Genomic DNA, 13,610 nt, shown 5'->3' with positions numbered 1-13,610 from the left:
GCCTTTGTCATCAGGAATCCTGGGATCATGCCCCGGGTCTCTATTTCCACATTTGTACAAAGGAAATGACACTTATTTTCTCTGCCTTGTAGCACTGCAAGACTCTAGGGAGAGAAGGCATGCAACGGTGATCATTTACCTATTCATTCACTTCTGCTGTTTGCCACATTGTCTGGCCTCCTTCCCAAATCACTTTAAGATCCTCCCTCTTCAGAAAGCCCTCCCGGAGGCCCTGCTGTATGTTTCCTGGCCCTGCATCCGTCCTCAGAGCGTGGGTGACTGCTTTACAGTGACCTGTGAGCCTGGCGGGCTACAGTCCTTGGGGTCACCAAGAGTCAGAGACGACAGTCTTGTGCTTTGAGTTTTGTTTGTAGACGTTCCCTGCGCTTATCTTTCCATGTGGCCCTGGGGAAAGGGGCTCAACTTTCACTGTCAAACCAGGCACTCCTGCATGCAGACATGGAGCACTGAAGGGGTGGGAGGAGCCCCCTCTTTCCTCTTCAGCACCCCTGCCCCCTTGGGGGTTGTGCCTGTACCACAAGCCATTAACTATCAGTCTGTCCGTGAGAACCACAGCAAGGAGTGGGCTGGGAGGACCATGTGCTTAATCAGAACCAGCTTTGTGCTCACACGCCTGCCCAGGGGATAAAAATAATAGTTATAAAAGTTTAAGAGCAGCGTGTATTTTCTGTCTATTTTAATCAGCTTGTGATGAAACTGAACTCCATTTCTAGATCTGGGCCCCAGGGCTGGAAGTCCTTTGCTGGACTGCTTGTGCCCCCAGAGAAGCACAGGGGAGGAAGGTAGTGGTGTGGGGAGATGGGGGGCCTTGACACAGAGAGGAATACACATCCTTATACGGACAACGCCTCACCCTTCCACTCCTGGGCTAGCTCTGGGCTCAGCCTCCACTGCAGCCTTTCTCCTTCTGTCTCCCCCAAGAGAGGTCATTCCCAGAGCTGCAACTCTCAGTAGGGAGAATGATGTCTTGGGAGGCTTCTGGGAGGGTGTCTGAGCTTCCAGGAGCCCCCAGAATGGGTAGGGCAGAGGGGCTGGCCTCTCTCTCTGCCTTGGAGCAAGCAGCATGCTGGCAAGGCCAGGAGAGAGAAGTCGAACCAGAATGAGTGTCTTCCCAGCTCTGCAGGCCAGTGACCATGTGTCCTTGGGCAAGCTCCTGATCTTCTTCACCAGGAAAATGAGAATAGCCACACCTTCCAGAGGAGGAGATGAGATGTGGAGTAACAGCTGGCATTTATTGGGTACTTAGTCCATGCCTGGGTATCTGGGCTAAGTCGCTTCAGCCATGTCTGACTCTTTGAAACCCCATGGACTGTAGCCCACCAGGCTCCTCTGCCCATGGGATTCTCTATGCAAGAATACTGTAGTGGGTTGCCATGCCTTCTTCTAGGGGATCTTCCCAACCCAGGGACTGAACCACATCTCTTACATCTCCTACATTGGCAGGCAGGTTCTTTATCACTAGTGCCACCTGGGAAGCCCCAGTCCATGCCTGGTATGATGCTAAGTACTTTATACTCATGTTTCAGGTTGAACCATACTGTTTGCCAATGCTGCTGCTGCTGCTGCTGCTGCTAAGTCGCTTCAGTTGTGTACGACTCTGTGCGACCCCATAGACAGCAGCCTACCAGGCTCCCCGGTCCTCGGGATTCTCCAGGCAAGAACACTGGAGTGGGTTGCCATTTCCTTCTCCACTGTTTGCCAATATTCAGGTGCTTTTGACCTGCTAAATGGTAATTTGATTTAGTTCAACCTAATACACGTTAGCTGCCTGAGTCGATACAAAGAACAAATGGGAGTGGGAGCAGATCAAAGCCAAGAAAAGAGTGGGTCGAAGTCAACTCAGCAATCAGAAGCGTTACCGGGCCATAGTGGCGGTGGATTGCAGCAGTTAGGAGCCAATGGGTAGTTAGCTGCATGCACCGCAAGTTAGGCTTGAAGCTCCCTTCTCACAGTCACAAATCACCCCAAGTTGCCAAACCCAAAGGCCAACGCTCAGGCTCATCTTATTCTACTTGGCAGAGGCGTCTGACGTATTGACCTTCATCATCCTTTCTTGCTGAAATGATCGCTCTCTGGCCTCTAGAGCAACTCTCTCTCCTCGATTTCTTCCTGTCTCACTGCAGCCAGTCCTCTGTGTCTCCTTTGCAGACCACTGTCCAGCCCTGTTTTTCAGTGTTGGGCTCTCTCCTTTTCTCTGCCATCCACATCCACCCCTAGGGACCCCATGTAATCCTAGGACATTCAATGGCCTCATGCAGCTGACTCCTCATATCCTGCCTCCAACCCCAACTCCTGCCTCAACTCCAGATTTGTCTAAATGTCGGCCAATGTGACAAGCCCCCTTGGATATCTTATGGAGTCTTATACCCTTAAACTCCACATGCTTGACTCTGCCCTCACCCTGCCCCGCACATTCTAACCCCAGTAACTGGTACCACCGCTGACATGTGCTCTCTCACAAAAACTAAGGGTCACCTTTGACTTCCCTTTCTCTCCTCTTCCAGTTCCTCAGCAACTCCTATCAGCTGTACTGTCAGAACATGATCAGTCTGGTCATTTCCCACCTCTCCCACGGAGTCTAAGCTCCCTGGACATCACAGCCACCTCACACCTGCTCTCCTCGTCCTCCTCCTGGGTCTGGTCACCACCTGAGGGATCCTTTACCACGTCCAGTGTTGTCCCATCTCACTTAGAATAAAATCCGGTGTCCTGTTGCAGCCCACGTGACCTTGCAGGTCCTCAGCCTCATTTCCCACTCTTTGCCCCTGGCCTGGTGCTCAGCCACACTGGCCTCCTTACCTCTCTTTCTGGGAGCGCCTGCTCACAGCCTCAGCTCAGGGCTGAGCTTCCCGCCCTTACTCTTCCTTCCTACTGCTGAGACTCCTTCCCATACGTCTTCAGGCCTCTGTTCAGACAGGCCCTCCCTCCCCATTGGCCCCGTTTTGCTTTCTCCACAGCACGTGTCATCGCCTGAGATCGTAGGACTTGTCTGCTCATCCATGTTTTTGTCTCTCCCTCACTCCAGTGTAAAGGCTCTGAGACCAGGAGCTTCTGTTTCATTCACTGCTCTGAACCCCAGCCCCCGGGGCAGTGCCTGGCAGGGCAGGCACTGATGTACTGGCTGAACGAATGCCCACTGGAACGCTACACCCCACCACACACACACACACCACCCTCCATGGTTGTGAAACCTCTGATCTCACAGGTGACTGAGGCCCGAAGCCCTTGGTGGGGCAGCTGGGCAGGGTGGCTAGAGCTGCCCTGTCTTGGAGTTGGGGCCTACAAAGGGCTTTGCCTTCTCACCTCTCACCTGGGCCACTCACAGAGGTGCAGGGCTTCCCAGCAAGAAAGGCTGTTAGTAAGGGAGACCTGGCTCTCTCAGACAGTGGAAACTTCAGTGTTATTCAGGGGCACCACACAGTCCAGGGAAAGGTGCAGACTTTAGAACCAGACACACCTGGGTACGAGTCCTGCCAGGGTAACTCATGCTGTGACTCCCTGAGCAGGGTGGCTCAAAGGGCCTGGGCTTTGGAATCAGAGACAGTCAGGGATGTGGCATCCCCTCGTACTGAGTGACTGGGGAAGCCTTCTGACCCTCACTGAACCTGGGTTTTCCCAATGAGAAGGCTACCCTGCCCAATTGTTGCATAAACTAAAAATGCACAAGAGTTTTTGGCCATGGCAAGCCTTGAAGCCCAGCCTTTTCTCCTCGTTGGGGTTTTTTTTCTGACAAATCCTTACCCACTGCAGGCTTCAGCTGCTTTCTGCAGTACAAGCTGACATGCCTGCTGCTACCTCGGATGGAACAGCGGCATGACCATAATCAAGACAGTGCACAGAGCACCCTTTTTCTTATGGAAACAACCGAAGCAGCAGGATTAAAAGAGCCAGATGTGCTGCAATATAAAGGCTACCTCCCTCTGAGGGAGGCAGCAGTGTGGCTAATACAGAACAGCCAATGAACCAAAGTCATTTTCATGAGGTCTTGAAATATATCATTCTATTGGCCACAGATGTAGAGTCTAAGTGGTGTCCAGCACAGGCTACCCGAGTGATGGTGAGTGACTGTCGGGGGCGAGGCCAGTCTGACATCAGCAGCAGCTGTGTTCCTCACCCCTAGTGGAGAGGGACCTTGCAGCCCCTTAGGAGGAATGCAAGACATGTCTTATCCAGAGGTGTAGCGGGGAGCTGCAGATGGAGAGAAATGGAAGACCCTGCACAATGACTGGGCTTAAAAGTTCAGTCAAGGTTACCTCTTAGGGCAAGTGGTTCTTCACTCTATTTTAATTCACGACTCATTTTAAGAATATGGTTAAAAACTATGGACTCTATCTTTTAAAAAATGCTCTAATCCACAAACACACAGAAATTTGCCTATAAGATCAAAGGGCTCGTGGACCCATTGGGTGCTACCGCCAGGTCTTACTGAGTAAGGGAGTGGGGAGAGCTGAGAGGATCGGGGGACAGAGCAGGACTCAAAGCCTATTCAGCTGAGAGAAGCACAGCGGGAGAGATGCTGAAAGGGGGCCAGGGAGCAGCTCAGAAGTCTGCAGTCCTTAACTACGTGCTTAGAGGGGGCTCTTGATGGAAAGATAAAGCTAAATGTGGCAAGAAAGCAACTCACTTGCAGGACAAGAACATATCTCCATGTGTAGCAACAGGGAAAAGAAAGTGGGTGTGGAAGGGGCTGCCCTTTTTTCTCTTTGAAAAAATATAAACCGAAACCCAGTTAACCTGGAGTCAGCGCTGTTATCTCAGCTGGTTTCCCTCTGATCCCTTTCCTAGCTCTTCTCCTAAGACCCAACTCCCAATCTGTAGTTGGAGGGCAAACCCTGCAAGGGTCCCTCCAAAGGAACCACATATAAATTATGATGGTCAACATTCATGGAGACAGCAAGGGAGTCTATTAGTCTCCTAAGGGAGTCTACTAAGAAGACCAACTTAGGGGCAACAAAAGAGCCTTGAGTTGCAGAATGAATTCCCCAAATCTTTAAAAATATCCCCAAATGTATTCTGTAAGGAAAAAGGAAATTTTACTTTGAAAACAAAGTTTGGTTTTAAAAATAAACCATTTTGCTCTTTCTGGAAAAGGTGTTGACACTTTGCAGATAAGAATGAATTGCTGTCCTGCCTTCAGCTGGACATGTGAATAGGACCCAAAGAGGCCAGGGATTCCAAAAGCATATAACCTCATCAGGAAGAGGGGCTTCCTTCGGAAATCAGCATGGCTCCCAAGTATGGGCTCTTAGAAATAGGCTTCTGAAGCCAAGTTTCCAGGAACACTATTCTACAGCACCTGTCTAGAAAGAAACAGGATCTGACCTGGGTGGGTGACAAGAGGAATCAGGAGCAGCAGCCCCTTAGCCTCAAAACACGTGCTTCAAACCCCCTTCTGAACTGACTGTATACTTTGATCCATCGAATCTTCTCCCTTGAACTCAGAATATCTGTGACAAACACATTCACAGAACTCCAGGGAGACACACACAGCATTTTACAATCTCAGGTTTACTATTGGCAACTGACAATTTAATTTGTGTTGCCATTGTGTATGCGTGTGTGTGTGTGTTTAAAGACTTTGGCTGTTAAGACTCTCCTTCCTTTTCTCCCGCTCATTGTGTATCATGATCTCGGCTTTCATGATCAGGAAATCACATTACAATATCCAGAACAGAGACAACGATTCCACATCTTGTGAAACAGGTTAGGAGTTTAGAAGTCAAGCGATCGTGTTCACAGGCAGAGGGACAACAAAGCTGGTCTTCAAGATGCCTTATTTGGACACTAGCTTTTAACATGTCACTGATAGTTACTAGCCAGGCATTTCAAAGGCACGAAATTGTTTCCCCAAACTACCTTTGTAGGCCATTGCAGGCAAGTAACAAAATACTAAGAATGGGCCCTGGACTGTGAGTCCCCAGATGGGACTCCGGCCCTAGCTCGGCCCTAATAGAGCAGCAAACCTCACGAGGGACGCTCTCCCTTCCCTGGGAGCCCGGTGTCCTGTCACGTCAGGTGGAGGCGGGGGCCTAAACCATCTAGTCTCCTTCCAAAACGCGGAGGAGAGCAGGAGACTCACACACACGCCACCTGCGTGTCTTTAGGACAAATCCCCACAGGACTGGACTCGCCCCCTCCTCACGGGAAGCTCCACTCAGCCGTGGCAGGACGCTCTGCCCTCACGCCTCTCATCCCCTCCCTCTGTTACATTATGATTATTCCTCTCAAATCACAGAGGCAGGCCTGGCCCCTCTACGCAAACCCTCAGCCCCCGACTTACCTCCTGGAAGAAGTGCCCCCACTTGGACCCCACTCTGCTCCCGCCTCACGGGTCTGTCCAGCCAGCACTGACACTTGTTTGTTTCGGCTTGTAAAATACTATGTAGTCATTTTCCTGTGGGTGTGTCTTTTCTCCTTTCTCCTCCTGTCTTGTGTCCAGCTTCCCTGCCTAGCATGGGAGTGTGGTTAGGACCGGGGAGGGGGCCCATAAGGTGAGCAGCCCTCCTCCCAGCTGAGGGCAGGGCTGCAAGGCCACGAGGAACCATCAAGCAGAGCTGCTGTTTCCCTTCCTGTCTCGTCTTGCAAAAGATGGTTTCTCATCCACGATGAGAATGCCTCTGGTGGGGATGGCCGCTTTGGGGGCAGATCTGTTGAGGGACGGTGGGCGCTGATAAGTGGGACTCTGTGTGGGGCTGTGTTGGGTGGACACCACCTACCGTCCACGGTGACTTGGCAGGAGGACTCAGCCTGGCCGGCACTGTTCTTGGCTACACACTTGTATAAGCCTCTGTCCTCGGGCAGTGCCTTCTCGATGGAGACGGAGCACAAGGAGCCTGTGGGGAGGAGGAAGATGTATTGAGTGGACCAGGTCTGAGCCCAACATCTGCCTGGCACTGGGAGTATCACAGCGAGTGCGCTTCACACAGGCATCCTCAGGAGCCCAGAAGTCAGAGGTCCTGTGGGAACCAACCCACTCTCCTCATCAAAGCCCACAGATAACCCAGATCCAAAATAACTGATCCCTAAATACACCCAACCCCTGCTTCTAGTGAGTTCTCTCATAGAAATATACAACAGCAAGGTAAGAAGAAGAGGGAGAAATAGCCCCTGACCTTGGAGAGCAGTAGCACAATGCAAGGGGCAGATGGACCCAGGCCCTCGCACTGGACATCACCAAGAGAGACAAGTTCAGGTCCCCAGACTGTGGCAGGGACAGAGGCAGGTGAGTACGCTCCACCAGCTGACTGTGATGATTTTGGGAATGCATTCTGGAAAAGGACGTTCTGAACAAACAGGTGAGTGGAAGAGGGCAGGAACCCCTGCCCAGCAGGGACACTGGCCTGTGGGCAGACCTGCTGGAAGGAGACAGAGACCAGCCAGAGACTCTGGAGTTGGCTTTTCAGGAATGGTATGTGAGCTGACACTCCTGGCTGACGAGGGGCCCTGGGCTGGGAGAGGGGCACTGCGGGGCTGCTTCCCGCAGGGTAGGGTCTTCTGGTCCCTCACAGAGGGATGGCACAGCTCTCTTTCTTACGGGTCTGCCCTTGCCCCAGCATGCCTCTCCCGGCCTGGTTGAGGGAAAGAAGGGTCAGGTTGGGTGTACACTTGGGAGTCTGGTCCTTGACCACCTTGGCTCTCTCATCCCAGGGCTGGCTCCTTCTCTGAGGGCCCCTCTGGGGAGTTTCCCTGAGGGTGTGGGGAGAGATCGCCTGAGGACTGGACCTGCTGGGCCAGGCAGGGGGGCAGCAGTGCCCTCGCTCCTGCCATCAGACACACACACAGGCCAGCCGCACGGCATCCTGCTCGAAGCTGCCCTGTTGTCATGGCAGCTGTCATCACATGAGGAGGAGGACACAGCCAGAGCCGTGTGCATCCTGCCATCTAGAGCCGCTGGCTCCAGCCACCTCCCTCTCCACCACACTGCTCGGCACAAATCACTGGTCCTGAGCTGGCAGAGCTCTGTGTGTCCCAGGTATGAATGTGCAGAGGCACGGCCTTTGATGGAAAAAGTACCTGCGCCCCCATTAGACAGACACACAGACTGGACCAACAAACACAAGGACACTCGGAGACAGGAAGGGTGGCATCTGTTCTGCACAGAGAATCTCACCAAGGCTGCAGGAGAAAGCGAGATAGAAGCGTTGTGTACTTCCTGGCACCTGGGTGAAGTCTTCAACAGGGAAACCTCAGTTCTACCAAGTCCCTGGGGCAGGATGGCTGATCTGCACCCCCTCCTACACTCTCATTTAGACCCCATCCCTCAGCAGGGCCTCCCTCCACTCTCCTACATGGTACCGCAATGCCTCAGGGTCTCTGTCCCCTGTGGTTAGGCACAGAATTTGCAGAAACTGCCACGGAAAGGATTTAGGCTGGATTTTCAGGAATTCTGTCATGAAAGTGAGAACTATGAGGCACAGAAATCAGGGAATGAGAGAAACTATCTTCTAGAGAGAGAAGGTTCCATTCATCCGAGAGGCAGGGGCATGAGAAGATGACCTCTGGCCTCCAAACTTGAGGCTTAGAAGACACAGACCCCATCCTGCTGTTTTTCCTCAGTCTGAGGCTAAGGCCCACTCCCAGCGAACCTCCTGGTTGAGTCTCTGATTGTCTCTAAACTTCAGTCCCCCAGCTGCCTTCAGCCTTAAACCAAAATGGCACAAAACAGTAGTGAGACCTCAGAAGAGGTGGGACATGTAGACCAGAGCCCTCGCCCTTCAAGGCGGGAGCTGGGGTGGGAGGCGGGGGGAGGGGTGGGATATCATAAAGGCAGCTTTTCCTAGCTGCTCACAGCCTAGACCCCTGGCCATGTGTGTGGGTTGGGGGAGGGCCCCGGCAGGCTTGGAGGCTGGGCTAGCCCAGATTGAAGAATCTGGTATTTCCTGTGGGACAGCTTATTCCTGACCTCCAGAAGAAAAACCATTTCCCAGAGTTTTTTTGAGAAGCCTCAGTCTGGTGGGGAATTTTGAGAAGAAGGTGAGGGGGATGGGAACCAGGGATCCAATGAATGGCTCAGCTAGAACCCGCCTTGGGAGAGCCCCTCAAGGTCACAGAGTCTGAAGGCCCTCCCCCCATCCTGCCTGGGTTCTGAGTGTGTGGGGAGAGGGGAGGTAGGGTGTGTGAGGGGGAGGGAGTGGCCCCAAGCCCCAGAGGCTCTGCTGAGGCTGTTCTCTGTGTCAGGGCCCCTGGCTCACCAGGACAGTGCTACTCAGCTCCGGGTCACCTCCTCAGGGACAGGGCCATCTTGAAGCACCCCCAGCCGTAGATGGGCCTCTTCTATGCCCTGAGTTCACTTCCCAAGGCCATTACAAAACACGTGCCTCTCTCCCACCCTAGCTGTTGGAGGGCAGTGCCTGTGACTATTGTGAATGTTTTTCCTGAGCCTGGAATACTGTCAGTTAAAAAAAACATTTTTTTTTTGAGAATGACCAAGGCATAGTTTCTGGAACAGGTGATCTGGTAGGATATATGTAAGAAAGTCATGAACACTTAATCAAACATAACTGACCCTTGAAAGAGATAATATGGTTTCTAAAAGGGAAAGAAATTCTTAGCTCAGAATTCTTCAAGTGGATTATGCATCCAATGAAATGGGCTGGAATACTGCCTTGCACATAGTAAGTGTGGCGTAGATCCTTGTTTTGTGGGATGGACTTACACAGGTTTTAAAAAGCCTTTGCAAGATCCCACACTGATGGCAATAAAACATGAATCACCCATTGACAACACAACAAAAATGAATCCTCATTAATAGATGAGGAGAAATGTTTGCCGGGGGAAGAAACCTGGTCCGGGGACAGAAAATAAGGCATAAAGATGAAAGAAATTCTCAGCAGCAGCGCAGAGCTCCCTGTCTGTCCTCGGGCCTCCCAGTCCTGGGCCAAGGCCTGAGCAGCTCTGCTCCAGAAGGGCCTGGTGAGGCCACCCTGCAGGCCCAAGGGCAGGCCCAGCTGCTGTAAGTGAGCACCGTCTGCCCTGTAGCTCTGGGAGATGCAGGAAAAGCAAGGACACCTCCACAGGTCCCTCCAAGAATGCAGTCTATTCAATTGACTGTCAGCACACCTCTTCTGCTCTCTTGGCACTAGATGGAGTGAACATAATCATGTTCTGTGGGGCCCGTGGGCTACGAGCCCTATTCAAGCTACAGCGTTCAGAGAAGCTCCCTGAAACCTATGAACAGTATCCACTAGCAGCGGGTCACAGACATGCACACTGCTGGCGGGAGAGCACAGGGGTCTGTCATGGCCAAAGGCCTGGGGACCACAGTCTGGGAGTGAGGCTTGGAGGAAGGGAACCTTGATCTTAGCCGAGGTAACAGCACACGGTTCAGTGCAGAGGAGCAAGAAGGGTGCTGAGTCAGGGAGGTGGGGTGGAGAGGATACTCAGAGGGGTGGGAAGGATGGAGAAACCCACTTAGCAACCCCCTTCTCCCTATAAACACCCCAAAATGCCAGCTTCCTTATTTCCACTGACGCCATCACTGCAACCCAGTCACCCCCACACAGACACTCAGTGGTCATGAAACCCTCCTCTTCCTTACCAAACCCCTGCCCCCTCAACCCTGTTTCAACCTAGGCACCAGGTTCTGTTAACTCTGCCCTTGCTTATTAAACCAGTCATTTCCTGTCTGTGGCCATGGCTACCTTGCCAGTCCAGGCCTCACCACACCTCTCCCCAGCCTCTTCAGGATGCCCTTTCCTCGTCTTTGGGCACAGAATCAATCAAAGCCCCTAAACCCCAGCTTTGTGTCTACCACTCCTATTCCCAACTCTTAAAGGGCTCCTACTGTCTTTAGAATTGAGTTCTTCAGCATGATAGAGGATGGAATGGACCTCACCCCCCTCTCCAGCCTGGAGGATGCTGGCAGCTGGGAGCTAGCCTCCTCCATCTGGGAAGCCCACACCCCCCCTCTCCTGTTGGGAGCCCTGCCCGCCTCCACGCTTCAGATCAAGGTCCAGCCCTTTCACCACCAGCCTCTCCCTGTGGCCCAGCACTCAGCTCCCTCCCTCTCCTCCTGCTCATCACCGGCACTTGGCTGGAAGAGGTTTATCACTGTGCGATTGTGTCCTCTCTTCCAGGTCTATTGAGAGCAGATTCACTCACACCTCTCAGAGGCCCTACTCCTTGCAGTGGGGTTTGTGGAAGTGGTCACTGACAAGGCTTTTCCCAAGGCTTTCTCCTGGGTCTGTGTTTGACCTGGGCACCTGAAGATTTGGAGAGTGAAGCGCTAGTGAAGGGACGGTGGACAGAGTGCAGTCGCTGTTCTGAGACCAAGCCTCCTCCCTACCTTGGCAAGGCAATAGGCCCGTGTCAAGGTCCGCTTCCTCCACTGCAGTGAAAACACCAAAACTCACCAGCCCAGAGCCCACCACCAGTCTTCCAGCCTCTTGACAGCTGTTGACAGTGTGGAGGAATGAAGAGCCATTAGCCTTTTCCCTTCACAGGCAATGCTCTCGGGGAAGTTGATCAGGGAACGGCCAGCATGCTGACACGCTAACAAGAATTATAATAACTAAGAGGTGATGGAGCAGAGTGGTCTAGGCATTGGAACTCAACTGCGTACATTCCAAGACCAGCTTTGTTATTAATTAGCTGTGCAACCTCTGGTAAAGCCCTTAACTTCTCTGTTACGTGGGCAGTATACTGGTTACGAGGATTAAATGAGTGAAAAGAATAACATGCCTAGGTCAGTGTCTGGCACGTGGTGTTCAATTAATCCAAGCTATTCTTATTTTTCAAAGAGGAATTACAAATATTTAGAATATTTTTAAAGGTTGGACTTGGGGCTATCTCTATAATCCTGTCCCTCTACCAAACTTCTTGTGCTGGCCTTTTAAAATCATTTCTTCTTCTTCAGCTTTGGACCTAAACTGTCCGTCTGAGGTGGTTTCTGTGGGAGGCAATACTGTAGTAGCCAGGCTCTCGGTGCCCAGCAGATATGACCCACCCCGCACCCTGGGTATGAGCAGCCTGTGTCTAAGGGCTTGGGGGTGTGTCTGAGACCAGGGCTGAGGTCTGCTTTCACTGCTTCGTCCAGTGAATTGTTTACAAGCAACTCTTGGTGGCTCTGCAGTTTCCACGCAGGTCCCAGAACAGCTGTACGGCTGTGGATATTGTCCTCAGCTGTCCTAACCTCGGCTTCCCTAAGGGTGCTGCAGCCATGCCCCTCACCGTGAGCAGACCTGTGGGACCACACCTGTCCCCAGGAGGGCAGCAGCTCACTTTCCATCCTGCTCTGAGAGGTCACCACAGGATAAGATGGGAAATACTCCTGGTCAAGGTTTGGAGTCAGTCTTATGCCTACACTTTCCAACCAGGACAGGCTGACAGAGGTGGCAGGGAAGGCTTGGCATCCACTGCTCTGGACATCTCAGATAATCCCCCATCATCATCATCTCATGGTGATCCCCCATGCCCTCCTATGTGTGGACGGCCAGAATGAGCAGAGACAGGGGGATGGATGAGATGACTTCTGGAGGCCCCTACCAAACTGAGGATTTTCACGTGGAAAAGCTATCATGTCAACACATTAGCAGAAAATAAACCCTTTTTCTCTCTCTGGGCCAGTTTCCTCTTTACTCCTTCAGCAGTTAGATTCAAAATGCTCAGCCAGCCCAGATTTGCTGTCTGAGTTGCAGAGTGAAGAGAGAAACTCTATCGTGAGCTGAGAGGGATAATGCTATCTTCAAGTACTTCATTAGGGTTTTTAAGAGGAAGGAAGGAAGCCAGATGAAGGGTGAGGGAGGGGGTGGAGAGGGGTGCTGTCAGAGGGTAGGAGGAGGGCAGTGCAGCCAGGGGAGTGCTTCTGTCTCAGCTGATCAGGATTTGACAGGACTTGTCCTGCAGGGCCTCTGCGGTGGCTGCCCTCTACTCACCAAGGGTAAAGTGCCACTTCCCAGGGAGCCATGTACCCTGCCCCGTCCAGGGCCACCAGCCTCAGCCTTGAGCTCAGGCCAGACTCTATTCCAGCGCCGGCCACGAGAGTGGGGTGTGGGAAGCCTGCTATCCTTGGAGCTCTCGTTCAGGACTGGAATTTATGAAAACATTTCAAACCAAATGGAGGGGTCAGGGAAGAGACCCTTTCACCCCCATCTCTTCTCTAGGTATAAACTGGCCCATCTGAGAATTCCAAATGCTGAAAGGCCCCAGATGGCAGGATTTATGCACCACCCCCCTTCTCTCCACAACCCAAGAATGTGAAATACCAGCAAACAAGCCTCATCCAAATTAGGAAGTGAGTGGCTCTGTCCGCCTGGCTGCTTCCCCTTCAGGTCCCTTTAAATCCACAGTGTTATCAAGACTCAAGTTGTTGTTGACCTCAAATCACATCCCATCACTACAAACCCTGCCCTGAACCGAAAATGCTGCTTCAAAGGCAGCTCTCAGCCCCAAGCCCCCGGCCAGCCCCAGCTTGGTGCTCCCATGTCCAAGCCTGTGATTGGAGCCCTCTCTGGGCCAGAGATGGGGTATCAGCCCAGACCCAGGGCTCCTTTGAGGAGCCACACCTAGGGGTGCCAGGAGGGGGCTCTGCCAGACAGATGCTGAGGTCTGGGAATGTGCCCTGGGACCAGACTCCAGCCTCTGGCTGCCAG

At 52.5% G+C, this 13,610-nt stretch overlaps 1 protein-coding gene across 7 annotated transcripts in view; it reads right to left on the bottom strand.

Moving 5' to 3' along the window:
* MYLK (myosin light chain kinase) overlaps positions 1-13,610 on the bottom strand; it is a 281,903-nt gene that overhangs the window by 73,838 nt on the left and 194,455 nt on the right. For all 7 annotated transcript variants that reach the window (XM_086402745.1, XM_086402723.1, XM_086402766.1 and 4 more), the window contains one exon: positions 6,738-6,854. In XM_086402745.1, coding sequence (XP_086258871.1) covers positions 6,738-6,854 — 117 coding nt within the window. The remainder of the gene's footprint in view (positions 1-6,737; positions 6,855-13,610) is intronic.

The sequence above is a fragment of the Bos grunniens genome, chromosome 1 (genome assembly GCF_055505025.1).
Source record: "Bos grunniens cultivar Pamir isolate PY7600 chromosome 1, Bosgru_T2T1.0, whole genome shotgun sequence".
Lineage (NCBI taxonomy): Eukaryota > Metazoa > Chordata > Mammalia > Artiodactyla > Bovidae > Bos > Bos grunniens.
The sequence above is the reverse complement of the archived record's forward strand: the minus strand, read 5'-3'. Positions and strand labels throughout refer to the sequence as shown.